This window comes from Argentina anserina, chromosome 3 (genome assembly GCF_933775445.1).
Source record: "Argentina anserina chromosome 3, drPotAnse1.1, whole genome shotgun sequence".
Lineage (NCBI taxonomy): Eukaryota > Viridiplantae > Streptophyta > Magnoliopsida > Rosales > Rosaceae > Argentina > Argentina anserina.
In genome coordinates this window covers 27,962,049-27,977,976 of record NC_065874.1, presented here as the reverse complement: position 1 = coordinate 27,977,976, position 15,928 = coordinate 27,962,049, and the positions used below count along the sequence as shown (strand labels likewise).

Genomic DNA, 15,928 nt, shown 5'->3' with positions numbered 1-15,928 from the left:
TTACTTTTTCATGCTTAAGATGTGACTTGATTGATATGGAGATAAAGATTAATAGCCAAGCCAAGCCAAACTCTCAAACATATACACATCAATCAAAGTTTGGTGGAAGTTGAGGGATTTAAATGAGGTCTCTAGTAATGTCACATGCAGTGACTCTTCTTCTTTCTCTTCTTATAAGTACCTCATTTTCAATTCCCATCTACCTAGCTTAGCTCATAGAAACTCCACTCCTCTCTCTCTCTCTCTCTCTCTCTCTCTCTCCCCCTATCCCTAACATAATTTCATCATGGAGTTTCTTTGTATACTCTATGCTTTCTCAGCTTTGTATTTCATTTTCACTTTGTGGAAGCGTTATGATAAAAAAAGAGACCAACAATGTTACATCTTGGACTATGAATGCCACAAGCCCACAGATGATAGAAAGCTTGACACAGAGTATTCAGGGGAGATCATCAAGAGGACAAAGAATTTGGGTCTGCTAGAGTACCAGTTCCTCCTCAAAGCCATAGTGAGCTCCGGCATTGGCGAGCAGACGTATGCGCCTAGGATCATGTTTGACGGTAGGGAATCATGTCCTACATTGGAAGATTCAATCACAGAGATGGAGGAGTTCTTCCACGACAGCATTCAGAAGGTGTTGGACAAACAAGGCCTTTCCCCTTCACAAATTGATGTGCTTGTGGTTAACGTGTCAATGTTTGCTTCTGTGCCTTCTTTAGCCTCGAGGATCATAAACCACTACAAGATGAGAGAGGACATAAAGGTCTATAACCTCAGCGGGATGGGTTGCTCAGCAAGTCTAATCTCCGTTGGGTTAGTCAGGAGCATATTCAAGACAAACAATAACATTTATGCCCTTGTGGTCACTTCAGAGTCACTTAGCCCCAACTGGTACACAGGTAATGCCAGATCCATGATTCTTGCAAATTGTCTGTTCAGGTCTGGTGGCTGTGCTGTCCTCATGACTAACAAAAGGGCCTTGAAAGACAAAGCCATGTTCAAACTCAAATGTTTGGTTAGAACCCATCATGGGGCCAAAGATGAGTCATATGGTTGTTGCATACAACAAGAAGATGAGCAAGGGAGGCTTGGTTTTCATCTCTCCAAGATTTTGCCTAAGGCTGCCACAAGAGCATTTGTGGACAACCTTAGGGAGATCTCTCCCAAGATCTTGCCCATCAGGGAGTTAGTTAGGTTTATACTAGCTACCTTTTTGTGGAAACTGAGACAAAGCTCATCCACCAAGGGACTAGGGACTTCTCCACCAAAACCATTGATCAACTTCAAGACTGGTGTTGATCACTTCTGCATCCACACCGGAGGAAAGGCGGTGATCGACGGAATCGGCAAGAGTCTTTGCCTCACTGAACATGACCTAGAGCCTGCAAGAATGACACTCCACAGATTTGGGAATACTTCTGCAAGTAGTCTCTGGTATGTCTTGGCTTACATGGAGGCAAAGAAGAGGCTGAAGAAGGCTGACACTGTGTTGATGATAAGCTTTGGTGCTGGCTTTAAATGCAACAGCTGTTTTCTGGAGGTGGTGAGGGATTTGGAAGATGGCAATGTGTGGAAAGATGAAATTTCCATGTACCCACCAAAGTCCTTGACCAACCCTTTCCTGGAGAAATTTGGTTGGGTTCAACAAGAGGACCCTAGCACATTCATGCTCGAAAATTATCTATGAAATCATGGTAAATTGTTTTACGTACTCAAACGTGTTTTTTTCTTTTCTCATATTTCTTTCTGAATGTATTTTGTTTTTTTTTTCTTTTCTGTATACTAAAAAGTTCCCTATTGTTGAATCACTCTACCATGTGGCATCCATATTGGACAGATCTGATATTTTTTTCTTTTTTTTCTTTTACATAAAATTCTCGACATCATAACTGTACTGCTTCTGATTTGTTTGATTAAAAAAGAAGTAGAACCCATTTGCTTGTCCAGTTTCATTTCTGTGTATGCAGATTGCTTTTTATATGTATTTTTGTAAAGAAGAAGCCATGTTTTTATTGTCATAATCATTTGAATTAGTTATTGCGTACGCATATTGTCTGCCGTATATGCTAGCAGTGCTAGCCATTGTGATGCATGAGAAATATATATATTACTCTGTGATGCATATATTACTTCGCCCCCTGTATAACTATATATGGCCATATAGTACGAGTGTTACGGCATCGGTTTTTATAATAAAAATACTGGTATGTTAGTTAGGAAAATTAATGAAAGTGGTGGCAATGGCAAGAAGGATTCTTCCGATTTATTATTAGACGATATCACAGTAGTGTCATAGGGTGGGTGAACTTTAGCTTCAACGGCGTTGCTGTTCATATTTGTTTCATTCGTAGGTGAAGTGTCAACTGTCACTTCGATCGAATCCATATACATATGGAGAAACAGCTCCTTATTGTCAAACTCATTACAAGTCTTATCACGGTAGACTTAAGTACGCAAGTTAGTTTGATAGCCGATAGGCATGTGGAAAAGACTTCATTGACGTACTAGACTATACGCAACTCACGTAGATTCCTAATTACGGTTTAGTCATGCAATTTCCTACCTATGCTCTCCGAGTAGTTAGATTTATAAGCGCACGACCTAAGAAGCACGAACACGTCACTTAGCCTGCGTATCACGCGGACACGGACACGCGAACTCATTTTCAGATACGAATCAGACATGCGAACTATGTAATGGACACACGCTCTTCTATGGACACACAAATAATCAGGTCTCTCTCTTCTTCTCCTTCTCTGCAGAACCAAACAATGGAGGCTCAGCGGAGGTCGGTGCCGTTGATGGGGTCGAGGGGGCAGCGGGAGTTGAGGGTGAGGGGGCTTTGGAGGGGGTTGACAAAGATAGTGGAGTTGAAGGAGAGCTTGGAGGAGACTTTGGCTTTGGTGGGTTAGCGGGGTGATGGCAGAGAGGGAGAGGTTGGAGAAGGAGTAGACTTGGCTGGGCGGAGCTACCCGTTGAATTTTTCTTTTCTGAAACTATCGTCGATGGAGAGAGAGAAGGTATGATTTGAGTGGTGTTTTTTTTTTTCGATAGTAAAAAGAAGAAAAATAAATATTAGAGCTTAAAGCCCCTATTACAACCTACACCAGACATATCAAAGGAGGGATTTGAGTGGTGTTAAATATGTTGTTTGTGGAGTGAAAGAGTTTTGTTACTTTATATGGGGTGAGTGCCTGACTGCCTGACTGACTGAGTGGGTTCCATAAGGTCTTAATTATAGGTAAGTTCCCTAATATTGGCCTTGCTTGCTTTACTTTATCGGGGGACTAAAAAATGGTTAGCAAATCTATAAAAACGAATCAATATAATATTTTTTTCGATAGAGAATCAAGAAAACATTGAATCTCTATATATAAGCTATAACTATAAATAAGTTTATTAATAGTTATCATTATTAATAATTATCTAATATAATTTTGTTATCTTAATTAGGTATATAAATTTAAAAAAATATATTTAATTAATTTATCCAAAACGTGTCAATGTCTAATAAAAATTTCATGTGTTGTTTCCACATATGAAATTGTGTCTAATACAGACATTCGTGTCTATATCTGTGCTACATAGTGCACCACAATGATAGTGAAAATGACAACGCTTTTTTTATCTTCATTTTCACAATGAAATTACGGATCAAACATGGCAGTACAAAGTGGTATGCCTTATATAAGGGATATTAAGAAATTAGGCCCATGTTTGGTGTGGAGGACTATTAGGGTAATTGGCATAACATAGCACCGGTCATGGCTCTCAGCCTCGTAAAGTAGTGTTATGGTGCTCCTTTATGAGACCCTTAGCTAGTACTAGCCTCCTTTTTTATCTGCTTGTTTTTTTGCTCTCTTGTCTGTTTTTTTTTCCTCTTCTCCTCAACAAATCTGCAACAAATACCAATTTTGAGAACCGATTTTGGAGATTGCAGATTGGGTTTTGGGTACTAGGTCCTCTCTCTCTCTCTCTCTCTCTCAGTAAGTTGGCAATCAAAAGGTTTTATGTCGATTTTCAGAATCAGTTTCAGAGAATTGGGTTATGGGTTTTGGTTATTAGGGTTGTGATTCATGCAAGGCTTCGAGTTTGATTGGGAAACTGAGAAGAAAAAGAAAACTAAGGATGAACCCACATCATGAAGATTTGTAGGTAATTGGGAAAATTTGGGTGAAAATTTTGATTTGATTTGATGAAATTGTAATATGGATTCTTTACTATGCAACTTCTTTGGGTTTTAATCTGCTTTTTGTATTTGCCATTTATATTAAATTGATGAAGATTTGCTGAATTTGATGCAATTATTGTTGAATTTGGTCTAAACCCAGAAAATTTGAGTACAGTGTGCCTCCTTATGCAACACTGCTCACCAAACATGGTATAAATTAGTATTGTGTAAGGGTATTCAAGTGAGAGTAGAACTAGTATTAATATTAAGGTGCCTCAGATTAATCCTAGTAGGTCTCATCATTTAACATGCGGATTTGATAAGCCCACGGAGGCCCGCAAGCCCGATCGGTTTTTACCCGGTCCGGCCAGCCAAAATCTGCTTCCGTTGATAGAGGGTCGGACTTAGTTTAGATGTGTGAAACCTGGCCCGGCCCATCAAAACCCACAAGGTCTAACCCATAAAATCACGTAAAGTCCGGCTCGTAAAAGCCCTCCAAGTAATGAAATATTATACATACATATTCTATTAGAATAAAATTATCGCATTATGAAGCGACTATATGAATGAAATTTCTAGGGATTGATCGACATAAGTCGATATGATCGGTATATATATTTAGTGACCCTCTAAAAATTTCATCTAATTCAGACCTCGTCTGACCATCAGAATTTCCGGTTACCGAAAACAACACTAATATGTCATAAGGACTGACCCATTACCAAGAAGCGAACGCCGAAACCTGTTTGCATTTCTAAAATCACCTAATTTTTGTCACTGATCGTGAGCGATCGCACTGCGGAAACCCATTTGGCAAAACCCCGGTTAATTGGGGTTTTAATATGTCAAAACGCCTATTTTTTTGTTGACCGTAGGTACGGACGGTCAAACCATATCTAAAAGACTAAAACAAACGAAATTTTTACGAGATCCCTAAATATATATACCGATCACATTTGTTGGTCTTAATCGACCATATTTCGAACTAGATTTGTCGATCGCCGAAGTGTCAACTAATGTATCATAACCTTTATATTAGGTTTAACATAAAATTATCGCATTATGAAACGACTATATGAAGGAAACTTCTCAAGATCGATCGGCACCAGCTGATGTGATCGGTATATATATTAGTGACCATGTAAAAATATCATCTAATTCGGACCTCGTTTGACCGTTGGAATTTCTGGTAAACCAAAAACACCACTAATATGCCCTAAAGGAAGACCCATTACCAAGATGTGAACACCAAAAGCCGTTTGCATATCTGAAATCACCTATTTTTTCACCGATCGTGCGCGGTCGCACCGATGAAACCCATTTGGCAAAGCCCCGATCAATGGTGGTTTTAATATGTCAAAACGACTTTTTTACCATATGTACGAACGGCCAAATCATGTCCAAAATAGACAAAATTTGTATGAGATCCCTAAATATATATACCGATCACATCTGCTGGTGTCGATCAACCATATTTCGAACTGAAGTTATCGAACGTCGAAGTGTCGACTAATGTATCATAACTTTTATATCAGGTTTATAATAAAATTATCACATTTTGAAAACGACTATATGAAGAAAACTTCTCATGATCGATTGACACCATCCGATGTGATCGATATATATATATTTAGTGACCCTATAAAAATTTCATCTAATTCAGACCTCGTTTGACCGTTGGAATTTCCGATAAACAAAAATACCACTAGTATGTCCTAAGGGAGGACTCATTACCAAAATGTGAATGCCGAAAGCTGTTTACATATTTGAAATCACTTAATTTTTGTCATCGTTTGTGCGTGGTCGCACCGAGGAAACCCATTTGGGAAAGCTCCGGTAAATGGGGGTTTAAATATGTCAAAAAAAGCTTCTTTTTTTGTTGACCGCATGGTCCCTAAATATATATATCGATCACATCTACTGATGTTCGATCGACAATATTTCGAAACTAGAATTTATTTGTGATTTTTTTGGGAATGTTTTATAATAATTCTTTTATTGTTCAAAACTCTTAAATAAGAGTATTATGTTTTTTTCTAATACAAGTCTGCAATGCCCGTTTTAGATAGGCGGGTTTGAATCTTCATATTTGTAAAAATATCCGACTCAATCCGTCGTTTTATCGAAATATAATAAGGCCCGGCCCGAACTCGGCCGGTTAACGAGCCATAAATACCAGGTACCAAACATGCACTATAAGTCCAAAGACGTTAGAACATCTATCTTCAAATTAGGTGCAAAATTAGGCTAGAAAATCGAAGCTAATATTACAAAACAGGAGATTGATTGATTTGATTCCAACCCCCCGAAAAGGGAAACACCACACGGGGACTCGAACTTGTTCTTTACTCTTCCCTTGAATGAGGAAACAATTAAAATTTTATCTGAAACTGAGACGCGCCGCGGTTGAACAGTAATTAACACCAGGAGGAATATATATGCAAACAGTGATAAGCCGAGCAGTAATATTACTGTACATGAGAAGCTTGTGGTTTCATAAATGAAAAACCTTTATAAATTCATTTCTGGATATCGACACACTGCAGAAAATGCCAGCAGAATCTTTCAGAAACATTGAAGTACATTGAAGTAGGGCGCCTGTAAAAGAGCTGGTAATAATAAACAACGGAATGGATACTAACCAGAATAGCAAGCAGATCATGATCCACGGGTGACGGGTCCACATACAGTTCAGATGCTACTGGAAAATCATCACCCTCCCAATAACTGAATTTCTCTAGCTCTGGAGATCGATGGATCGATCGAGCTAGCTAACCCGACTGCCGACTGTGCGCATGCATTAAATTTGACTCATCTACTGAGATCTTCCCCACCAATTATAAATTACTTTGAAGTTATTGTTTATTTTTAAAGATCGACGGGTCTCTATAGCCTATGCGATGTTTACTGTAAAGTATATATCATTTTCTGGCCGGTGACCACCTTAATTGGAGGCATTAGTTCTCTGACGAGGCCAGATTTCACTCTAAGTACGTAATTAGTGGCCAAATTATAATGAAAATGATCTTTAACAATCGATCTGATAGAATAGTTAACCAAAAATTATTATTAGAAATAAGAAACATACTATACAAACACTTTATGCACAAGCTAGCCAGTATCTAATTAGGAGGACTTCTACTGATAGTACATATAGCATGTGTGGAGAGGATTGCATAAGGACTACTTGAGGAGGACTTCTACATAAATTTTGTCAATATTGTTCACATACTCTATTAATGCAGTGTACTACGGCGGTGTAGTTCACTCAACTACGCTGATTTGAGATGTATCGTGCTTTTTACTCTTCTCCTTGTCGCAAACAACACAACCCGTTAGAGTAGAGACCACGTCGGCGTGGTCTTTAAGTCTCCGATGCCTAAGTCAGATGTGCAGTAATTTATGTAGAGTAACAGTAAATAGTCTGAATTGCTTACCTTATGAGTGTCAAAGGTTTGACCTTTAATAGTTGAGTTGAGGTAGATCATTCACTCATCCTCCGATGTGGGACTTGGTCCAGTTGAGGTGTTCTCTGGAGCTTCCTTTGAGATGCGTGTGTGGGCGCGTCCGTAGTTGGTTTGAGCCGCGGGGCAGCTCGTTGCACAACTGGCATAGCTCTCTCCATGCCCGTACTGCAGGGTTGGGCTGCTTTTGAGCTTAAGTGTGCTAATAGTCGTGCTGATTATGACTAGGCATAAGTCTATGCCAACAAATCCCCCCAAATTCCCACTCTAAGAGATAATTTCTTGACTAGGGAGTTAAAATAAGTGTTTTGCCATAATCAGCGTTGCGGGGCTCGCTGAGCCCCACTCGGAGTCCCCCCACTCCCCGGTTAAGGAATGACTCTTCTCAGCTGTGGATGTCGATGAAATGGTCGTTGAGCGTAGTGCGTCCATCATAGTGTAGTAAACTTTATGCGTAGGATGTCTTTGGACGCTGTCTTTGAGCGTAGTGCGTCCGTCATAGTGTAGTGAACTTTATGCGTAGAACGTCTTTGGACACTGTTTTCGAGCGTAGTGTGTCCGTCATGAACTTTACGCGTATGGCGTCTTTGGACGCTGTTTTCGAGCGTAGTGAACTTTACGCGTAGGACGTCTTTGAACGCTATCTTGAGCGTAGTGATGTGGCAGGAGGGGGAGCTACTCCTTCTGCAGGTGGCACGTGGCTTTCATGCAGTGGATGAGCGTCCCCAAGACGGTTCAATTTCAGGGGCGTGACGTTAGAGACCGAGGCAGTTATTGCGTGCGTTTCGTTGCGTCGCCTCAGTGACTCGCATGCCACGTGGCAAGATACGGAAAGACACCTTTCGGGTCACGGCTGCGATCCTCTCTATGCCATTCAACATCAATCGCTGACAATTGCCCGTGAGAGATCAACGGTTACGATCAAGTTTAGGGTTAATATAAAAGAGGGGAAAGAGAGAGAAAGTGTCATTTCCATCTGAGACTCAATTTTTCAAATTCCTGAAAATTCTCGTTCCCTCCTCGGCTCTCAACCGTCTTCTTCTCCTTAAGTCGAGATCTTGCTTGACTTGGTGTGCAAATCGTTGTGGAAGTGTCTTCAAGGTTTCTATCTCTTGAAACCCCTTATCATTGCTTATGAGTTTTGGTAGATTTTGGCTTTTTCGGACAAAATTTCTTGTTTTGGATCTGTTTAATCTGTGGGGATATGTTTTCCGGCGACTTAGGGTGTTTGTTTGGGTGGTTGTTGATGAATGTCGCCTAGATCTGGGTTTGGTATTCTTCGTGTTCGCCATTGCGGTATTCTTCTAGGTTAGATTTGATCGACTCTCTAACTTCTAGGTTTAGGTTGTTCGTGCTTGACTGCGGTTTTTTTTGCTGCGGCGTAATGCCTAGCGTAAATGTACTAACTAACAGCGATTCCACGCCTGCAAAAGGAGTTTGGTCAGCGTTGACTTCGTTCGAATCTTGGACTAGTGAATTGGAGGCAAACTACGCGGACTTGTTGCGACGTAGCAGAGGTAGCCCCTTGCGTAGTAGTGATCGTGCTGCAGTGTTTGCGGAAGTGTTAGCTAATTGGGATAGTAGCGCGTCATCGAGTCCAAGGGAGTCAGACCGTGAGGAGATTGGGGAGAGTGAAGTTCATGTGTTTCCGGGTCAAGACCTAGATATGCGTGAGCGTATCACGAGCGGTGTTAAGTCCAGTGCATGTATGTTAATGCAGTGTACTACGACGGTGTAGTTCACTCCAGTACGTTGATCTGAGATGTATCGTGCTCCTTACTCTTTTCCATGTCACAAACAACACAACCCGTTAGAATAGAGACCACGGCGGCGTGGTCTTTAACTCTCTGATGCCTAAGTCAAATAGGCAGTAGTTTTTACAGAGTAACAGTAAGTAGTCTGGATTGCTTACCTTGTGAGGTCAAGGGTTTGACCTTTAATAGTTGAGTTGAGGTAGATCATTCACTCATCCTTCGATGTGGGACTTGGTCCAGTTAAGGTGTTTTCTGGAGCTTCATTTGAGCTGCGCGTGTGAGCGCGTCTGTAGTTGGTTTGAGCCGCGGGGCGGCTCGTTGCACAACTGGTATAGCTGGCTCCATGCCCGTACTGCGGGATTTGGCTGCTTTTGAGCCTAAGTGTGCTAATAGTCACGTTGATTATGACTAGGCATAAGCCTATGCCAACATACTCGATGAATTTATTGCTCAATAATTGTGTTGATTTACCGTTAAATATAGATGAGATGATTAGAGAGAAAAATGATAAAATAATCAAAACTTGTCTTTTTCTCTATTAATTAATTACCAGTGGAACCATATCCAACATTGTTTGGGTACAATTGAGTAGATAGTCCTACTGAGTATGGAGTATGTGAAGACGACTTAATTTTGTTTGCAACGATAGATCGAGTACAAAGTCAACTTATCTACCCCTGAGGCTAGGGTGTTGACCATTGATTTTCCTGAATCAGCTACAGTTAGAGAGAATTACATCATCTCGTGGTTTTTATTTGTCAGCTTGTTATTGGTCTTTTTCTTTTCAGTTGGTTTTGTAATAGTTTCCAAAACTATAAATAGCTTTTCTTTTCTTTCTAATGTACGTTTTGATCATTTGGGAATATACAAAAAATTGCCCTATATTCTCTCTCTTGTTCTTTGTGTTCATCTTTACCACAATTGCAGGTTAGTCCTGAATTTCATGCTATTAAGGGGACCATTTTTTTTTATCTCTTGGATGACTTAAAATCATACAGAAAATTAAATTAAGAAAGGTGTATTGTATATAGATATGTGTGAACTTATTTTAATTAACATACATTTTGGAAAGGGAAACTCCACGGACTCTTTTAAAAATATACGTACTTTCATAGAATTATTAAAATCACGTATTTCAATCACTGATTTTTGGCTGATTTCTACAAACTTTTATTGATTCATGAAATCTAGATGATTGATATTGATCGACTTTCATAGATTTCTCAATACTAAAAAAAATAAATTAAAACTACTTTTTTTTGTTAGTTAAGAAAATAACGCATGATAACTGAATAGTATGCATACCATGTCTCTCAACTACAAGTCCATGATTCTGTGATAATTTGCTTCATTCTCGGGTGCCCGGTTGCGTCCTAAGTATCTAGGTTGGCTTTATGGGTTATTTGACACCTCGTGGGTGCTATTGGACGAAGATTAATGCATCTTAAGAAAATTTTATACGGAATAATATTTTTTTTTCTAAGCAAGTTTATTGGTTGTGTCTATTACAAATAAATTAGAGAATCTCAATTATTTAAGAAAAATTATAAGAAACCCTTCAAATTTAATCTATCGACAAATATGTACTAAACAAATGGAAGTAAATAAATTGTTTAGAAAGTTTCAAGTTAAAGAAATCAGTGTTCATGAGACATTGATATGATTATTATTATTCTCATTTCTTCTTACGTATTTTTTCATCGTCATTATTTTTATTATTAGCATTAAACATATATTCACATATGAGAATGCAGTTTTAATAAGTGTAAAGATACAAGGTAAGAATATAACATAAAGAATAAGAAAAATCCTAATGACTTTTAAAAATATACTCTCAGACTTTTATAGATTCTATAATGATTTTTAAAAATCCTAATTGAATACACCTAGACTTATATGGTAATTAAAAGTCTATATTGATCTAATACACCTAGACTTTGAATTCCCATAAATTTCTTTAAAACTCCTACTAATTCCATATACAATACACCCCTAAAAGACTTCCTAGTTGATCCAAATAGAATGTTGGGGATACAAATAGAGAATCACAGTTAAATCAAAAGCCAAATACAGGAGAGGATGAAGAAAGACCCAAAGTTGCAACATGATGTGCGACGAAGTTTGCTTCTTGATACACACATATGAAATAGTGTTGCATCAACCAAGCAATCAGCCTTGTTAAATCTTGAATGATAGAGTGAACACACGAGGTGTAGCAACATGATCAAGCCGGACACCAATAAGAACATAATCGAACCTCCTTTAACGTACAACAACTATTGAAAAATCATGCAATCTCGCCGATTTCAACCTTTCGAGAAGAGCAGTAGCTAATACACTTGTGAACAATTTTGTTAGCAACAACATGATGAGGATGTTCATAATAATCTCTCGGTTTTAATTTTCTACACACACACGCATCTCAGCTTAACAAAGATTAACGATATTTATTCCCTTGTAATCTCCCAAAATATAATTTAGGTGAAGAACCTAAACGGCATCAAGAGCCCAAACCATAGCAACATGGCCTAAACTTTGGGCCTCCATTAACCCAAATAAAAGAAACCATGCACGCAATTCCCAGAACATTATGACACGGAATCACAGATATGGAGTTGGATGCAGAGACTGAAACGGAAACGAGGCCGTACAAGCTTCTGCTCTCATGCCCATCTGGTCTCTCACCTTCACAGGTCCTCTGAATATTCATTTCCTTAATTCACTTGGTTGCATTTACAATTCACTTTGCAAAAAGTTTCACGTTCATATTGATTTTACTGTCTCATACATTTGTTTCTGAATTATTTGAAAGGTTTCCGTGGTTTTTGATGAACTATATGACCGAATCCCCCATCCTGATATCAACTTGGAGAATTCTATTTCTGAGGTGAACTTTTACTTCCTTTAGTTATACATTTCTAAGCTCAATTGGATTCTAACAACAGTTAGAGAAGCTTGTGATATCGGCTATACAATCATTTTTGAAATGTAGTATTTTCAATTTTGGATTCTGGGTTTAAGTTTATGTGTTGAGTAGAAATATCAAGCTTAGTTTTTTTAATTGGGCGTAAACACAAAACCAACATTTCTGTTGTGTATGGCTAAACTTCTTTGTTTTAATTTGCAAATAGATATGGGACCAAAGGGTTCAGAGGAATCCATCATTGTACAATGGAACAAAGTTCAGGGTATGTGGATCCGCTCTGACATTGAAACTTATATAGGATAGTTTAGTTATAGATAATGTATCGAATAGTTTAGTTGGGTTTTTGGTTTCCTAATGTAGTGTTTGTTTTCTTAAATTATGCAGCACAGACATCATATATGGTACAACCGAGGACCTAACCAAGAGTCTCATGTATGCCTCCACCTTGGTTTGACAGATTATAGGTTCGTCTTCCTCTGAAAGTGTATTCAACAAAATGATTGAAAAATGTCAGTACCGATCTGTAAAAAAATTTATGTGATGTAGAGTTCCTATAAAATTCTTAGATTTAGATGCGTATTAACAGTAGCATTTGAAGTAGTTTCGCTTAGGCTTACCATCTATCATGTAGTGTTGTCTTTTTGAATCAAAGTGGCAATCTTTCTGCTCTTTGTTGTGTTGACAGATTCCAATCCTAAATACTTTTTCTGCAAAGTTAGTTTGTGATTGATTCCTCTCCGGTTGCTCATTCGAAAAAAGAAAATATAGGAATGAAATTGGATGGGTATTGGTGTAATGAGCTTTTACTTTTTCAATTTTATATCTTTCATCGACTTGTTCTGCAGGACTTTTGTGGGTACAAACTTAAATCCTTTATGGGAAAAGTTCCTAGCTCCATCCGAAGGTATAGATTCTTTAATGAAAACTCTTTCATCCTCTTCTATCTTCTGGTTGAAAGTCAAAGCAATTTTTGACATGATTAATAATACGATGGCTGATACTACAATCACTAGCTATACTATCCGCTACTTTCAACTTCCATTAAGAGTAAAAAGTTGCAAAATTCAGTCTTAGCAATCAACTTGGGTGACAGATTAAAATTGGCTTGGTATCTTTGACATAACTTGTATCTCCTGATCCTGTCCAGATTTGCTTTTCTGTAGATGATGCTATACAATGTCAGCACACCTCAAGTCCGATGGGTAATGGTGCTATTGTGGAGACATCTGACAAGAAAGTACTTGTGTTGCAAAGAAGTCACAATGTTGGGGAATTTCCTGGACACTTTGTTTTCCCAGGAGGCCATCCGGAGGTATATATTCTAAAAGATGAAATCTTCCACTTTGTTTTACAGCTTAAGGGTGTGTTTTCTTCAATGTCTTTCTGCATGGTTAGATGCAAATTCATGCAATACATTTGTATTTATAAATAAACACGTACATGCAAGCATAGAACAGGGTTCTCATCTGTAGACTATAGCGGTTAGTGGTTACAGACATCATGGTTTCATCCTTAATCCAAACTTCCAGTGCCTGCATGCATTATCAATGTAATTTTAAACATTTTTGTTTATGCTTGTAGTGACTATAAGAAGCTTTTTTATTGCTTTTCTCTTTTGCAGATAAATGGTTCCTGATTATCTGGATCTAATGCCATAATATTTAATAATTAACAGCCTCAAGAAGTCGGAATAATATCTCATCATCACAAGGACTTGACAGACCTCGAACTTCTTAACAAGAAGGTTTCTCAGGAGATGTTCGACAGCATTGTTCGTGAAGTAGTAGAAGAAATTGGAGTACCTTCAGATTCCCTTGTGAGTACAATCTGTATTGTTTCTATTAGCAAGGTCAATATGCATTTGGTCTCTTTCCCACTTAAATAAAATCAATTCTTGCCTGTCTTTTTTTTTTTTTTCTGAAATGGGAAATGCTTGACAGTCTAATTACTACATGTTATAAATTCAATTATCAACCATACCATTGTAGTATGGTTATTAACTCCTTCTGCTAACACTACACAGTTATTATTTGTTACGGTTGGGAAAAAAACATCTAATGGTAATTATTGGGTTGCAATGCAGTACGAGCATGTTTTCATTGGTATATCCCGCAGGGTGTTGAATGTGAGGCCAGCTGCATTTTTCTTTATGAAATGCAGTCTCAGCTCAAAGGAAATTCAGCAAATGTATACTACTGCACAAGACAGCTTTGAGTCGACTCAGCTTTACACAGTTTCGATGGTTAGTTTGATATTTTATCTGATTGAGGTAGTTCCTTTTTTGTGAAATGCATTTGAGCTACGCTTTTACAGTTTACTCATCAATTGCAAGGTTTGAAGACTATTGGTAGACTACATATGTGAGTGTTTGGATTTGTTGTGATGGTGTTGTGGGCAATATTTATATTGATGGAAGCTTGGTTTGATAGAAATGCATTAGAGGGGACTAATGTAGAGACATTGAATGACTGTAGGGGAGTATTAGGTCACCTTTATGGTTTGTCATATTCTGGTTTGTCATATTCTGGTTTGTCTAAGTTTGCAACATTTAAACTGTGTTAAGAATGAGAATTTATCATGCAAAAAATTTTTAATATAAATTTTGAGATGGAGGACGGGATATAGTGCTGGCCTCGCTAAGGTAAATAGACACCATATGAAATTTTAACCCAGATAAACCTTAATCCCTCTTTTTGTAATTACACACCTTATAAATCTCAAAATTTCTTCTAAGCTATGCTGCAAGTTGCCAAGTTCTCATGAAATTTTCTTCACATCAGATGGAGCTGGAGAACATGGCATCAAAAATGCCAGGTTGCCATGAAGGCGGTTTTGCTTTATACAAGTTAATGGTAGAAGCTGGAAGAATGCCTGATGCGAGAGCATAAGTACTGCTCAAATTTTTGGACCGCTAAGTCTCACCTGCTTCCAAGGTCATTTCTACGGTTCAATTCCCTTTCCTTGTTGTAATATTATTTCGTAAGAATGAAATCTTATGCAGCACCACATTATCATAGAAAGCTTTTGATTCATCATTGCTGCATAAGACTAGTCCTTTATCGATTTCCTAAGTCCATTAAGAGATTGAGAGGCGTACAAGCGGTCTTAAGTCGGGAACAAAATTAGATGAGAGTGCCTTTGCCAATGCAATGGTCTATGAGTGTGCATTCTGAACGCTCGATTGTGATGTAGTTGTGATGTTTGTGCTAAATTGTTTGTCCTACTGTGCTCTAAGTATGAAGAACCCAAATTATTGATGTTGGGCTGTTGATTTGCTTCCAATAGAATCATTCTGATCGTATTTGTTTGAGTTATAACCCGTACTTGTGTCAAAGCACCTCAATCCACTTGCTGACTATTGTCAGATTTGCATCAAGAAGCGTTAAGCTAAGAAATAAGTGTACTAGGGAAGACTTTCATGGTAAAATTTGATCTATTAGCATAGATTTGATCGATTATACTGTGTAAGAAAGATCAGGCTCAAATTTTGGCTATGCAACCGACTCTTTCAAATAGTGGTCAGAAATTTGTGTCTGTTACTAGTTGCCTTTGAGATTATTATGTTCATGTAGATAAAAGGTCAGAAATATGTATACTTCACACTGAAAGGTAA

At 38.2% G+C, this 15,928-nt stretch overlaps 2 protein-coding genes across 3 annotated transcripts; both read left to right on the top strand.

Annotated features, from left to right (window-relative positions):
- Positions 1-286: 286 nt before the first annotated feature.
- Positions 287-1,869, top strand: LOC126788260 (3-ketoacyl-CoA synthase 12-like). The gene has a single exon (XM_050514231.1). It carries the CDS (start codon positions 287-289, stop codon positions 1,685-1,687), a length of 1,401 nt encoding a protein of 466 aa, XP_050370188.1. The 3' UTR covers positions 1,688-1,869.
- A 10,125-nt stretch (positions 1,870-11,994) lies between these two features.
- Positions 11,995-15,622, top strand: LOC126788007 (nudix hydrolase 9). 2 transcript variants are annotated; one of them, XM_050513953.1, is made up of 9 exons: positions 11,995-12,082; positions 12,202-12,276; positions 12,521-12,577; positions 12,700-12,779; positions 13,161-13,219; positions 13,479-13,627; positions 13,991-14,131; positions 14,399-14,557; positions 15,096-15,622. In XM_050513953.1, exons 1-9 carry the CDS (start codon positions 11,999-12,001, stop codon positions 15,201-15,203), a joined length of 912 nt encoding a protein of 303 aa, XP_050369910.1. In that variant the 5' UTR covers positions 11,995-11,998; the 3' UTR covers positions 15,204-15,622. The 2 variants fall into 2 exon arrangements, with proteins under 2 accessions (XP_050369910.1, XP_050369911.1); XM_050513954.1 differs by lacking the exon at positions 15,096-15,622 and adding an exon at positions 14,648-14,742.
- The last annotated feature ends 306 nt before the right edge of the window (positions 15,623-15,928 follow it).

Bases quoted from the DNA above. Each gene is read 5' to 3' on its own strand.
- LOC126788260 (XM_050514231.1), top strand. From the start codon at position 287: ATGGAGTTTCTTTGTATACTCTATGCTTTCTCAGCTTTGTATTTCATT.
- LOC126788007 (XM_050513953.1), top strand. From the start codon at position 11,999: ATGGAGTTGGATGCAGAGACTGAAACGGAAACGAGGCCGTACAAGCTT. The intron at 13,220-13,478 runs GTATAGATTCTT...GCTTTTCTGTAG, and splicing joins GTTCCTAGCTCCATCCGAAG to ATGATGCTATACAATGTCAG. The intron at 13,628-13,990 runs GTATATATTCTA...AATAATTAACAG, and splicing joins TCCCAGGAGGCCATCCGGAG to CCTCAAGAAGTCGGAATAAT.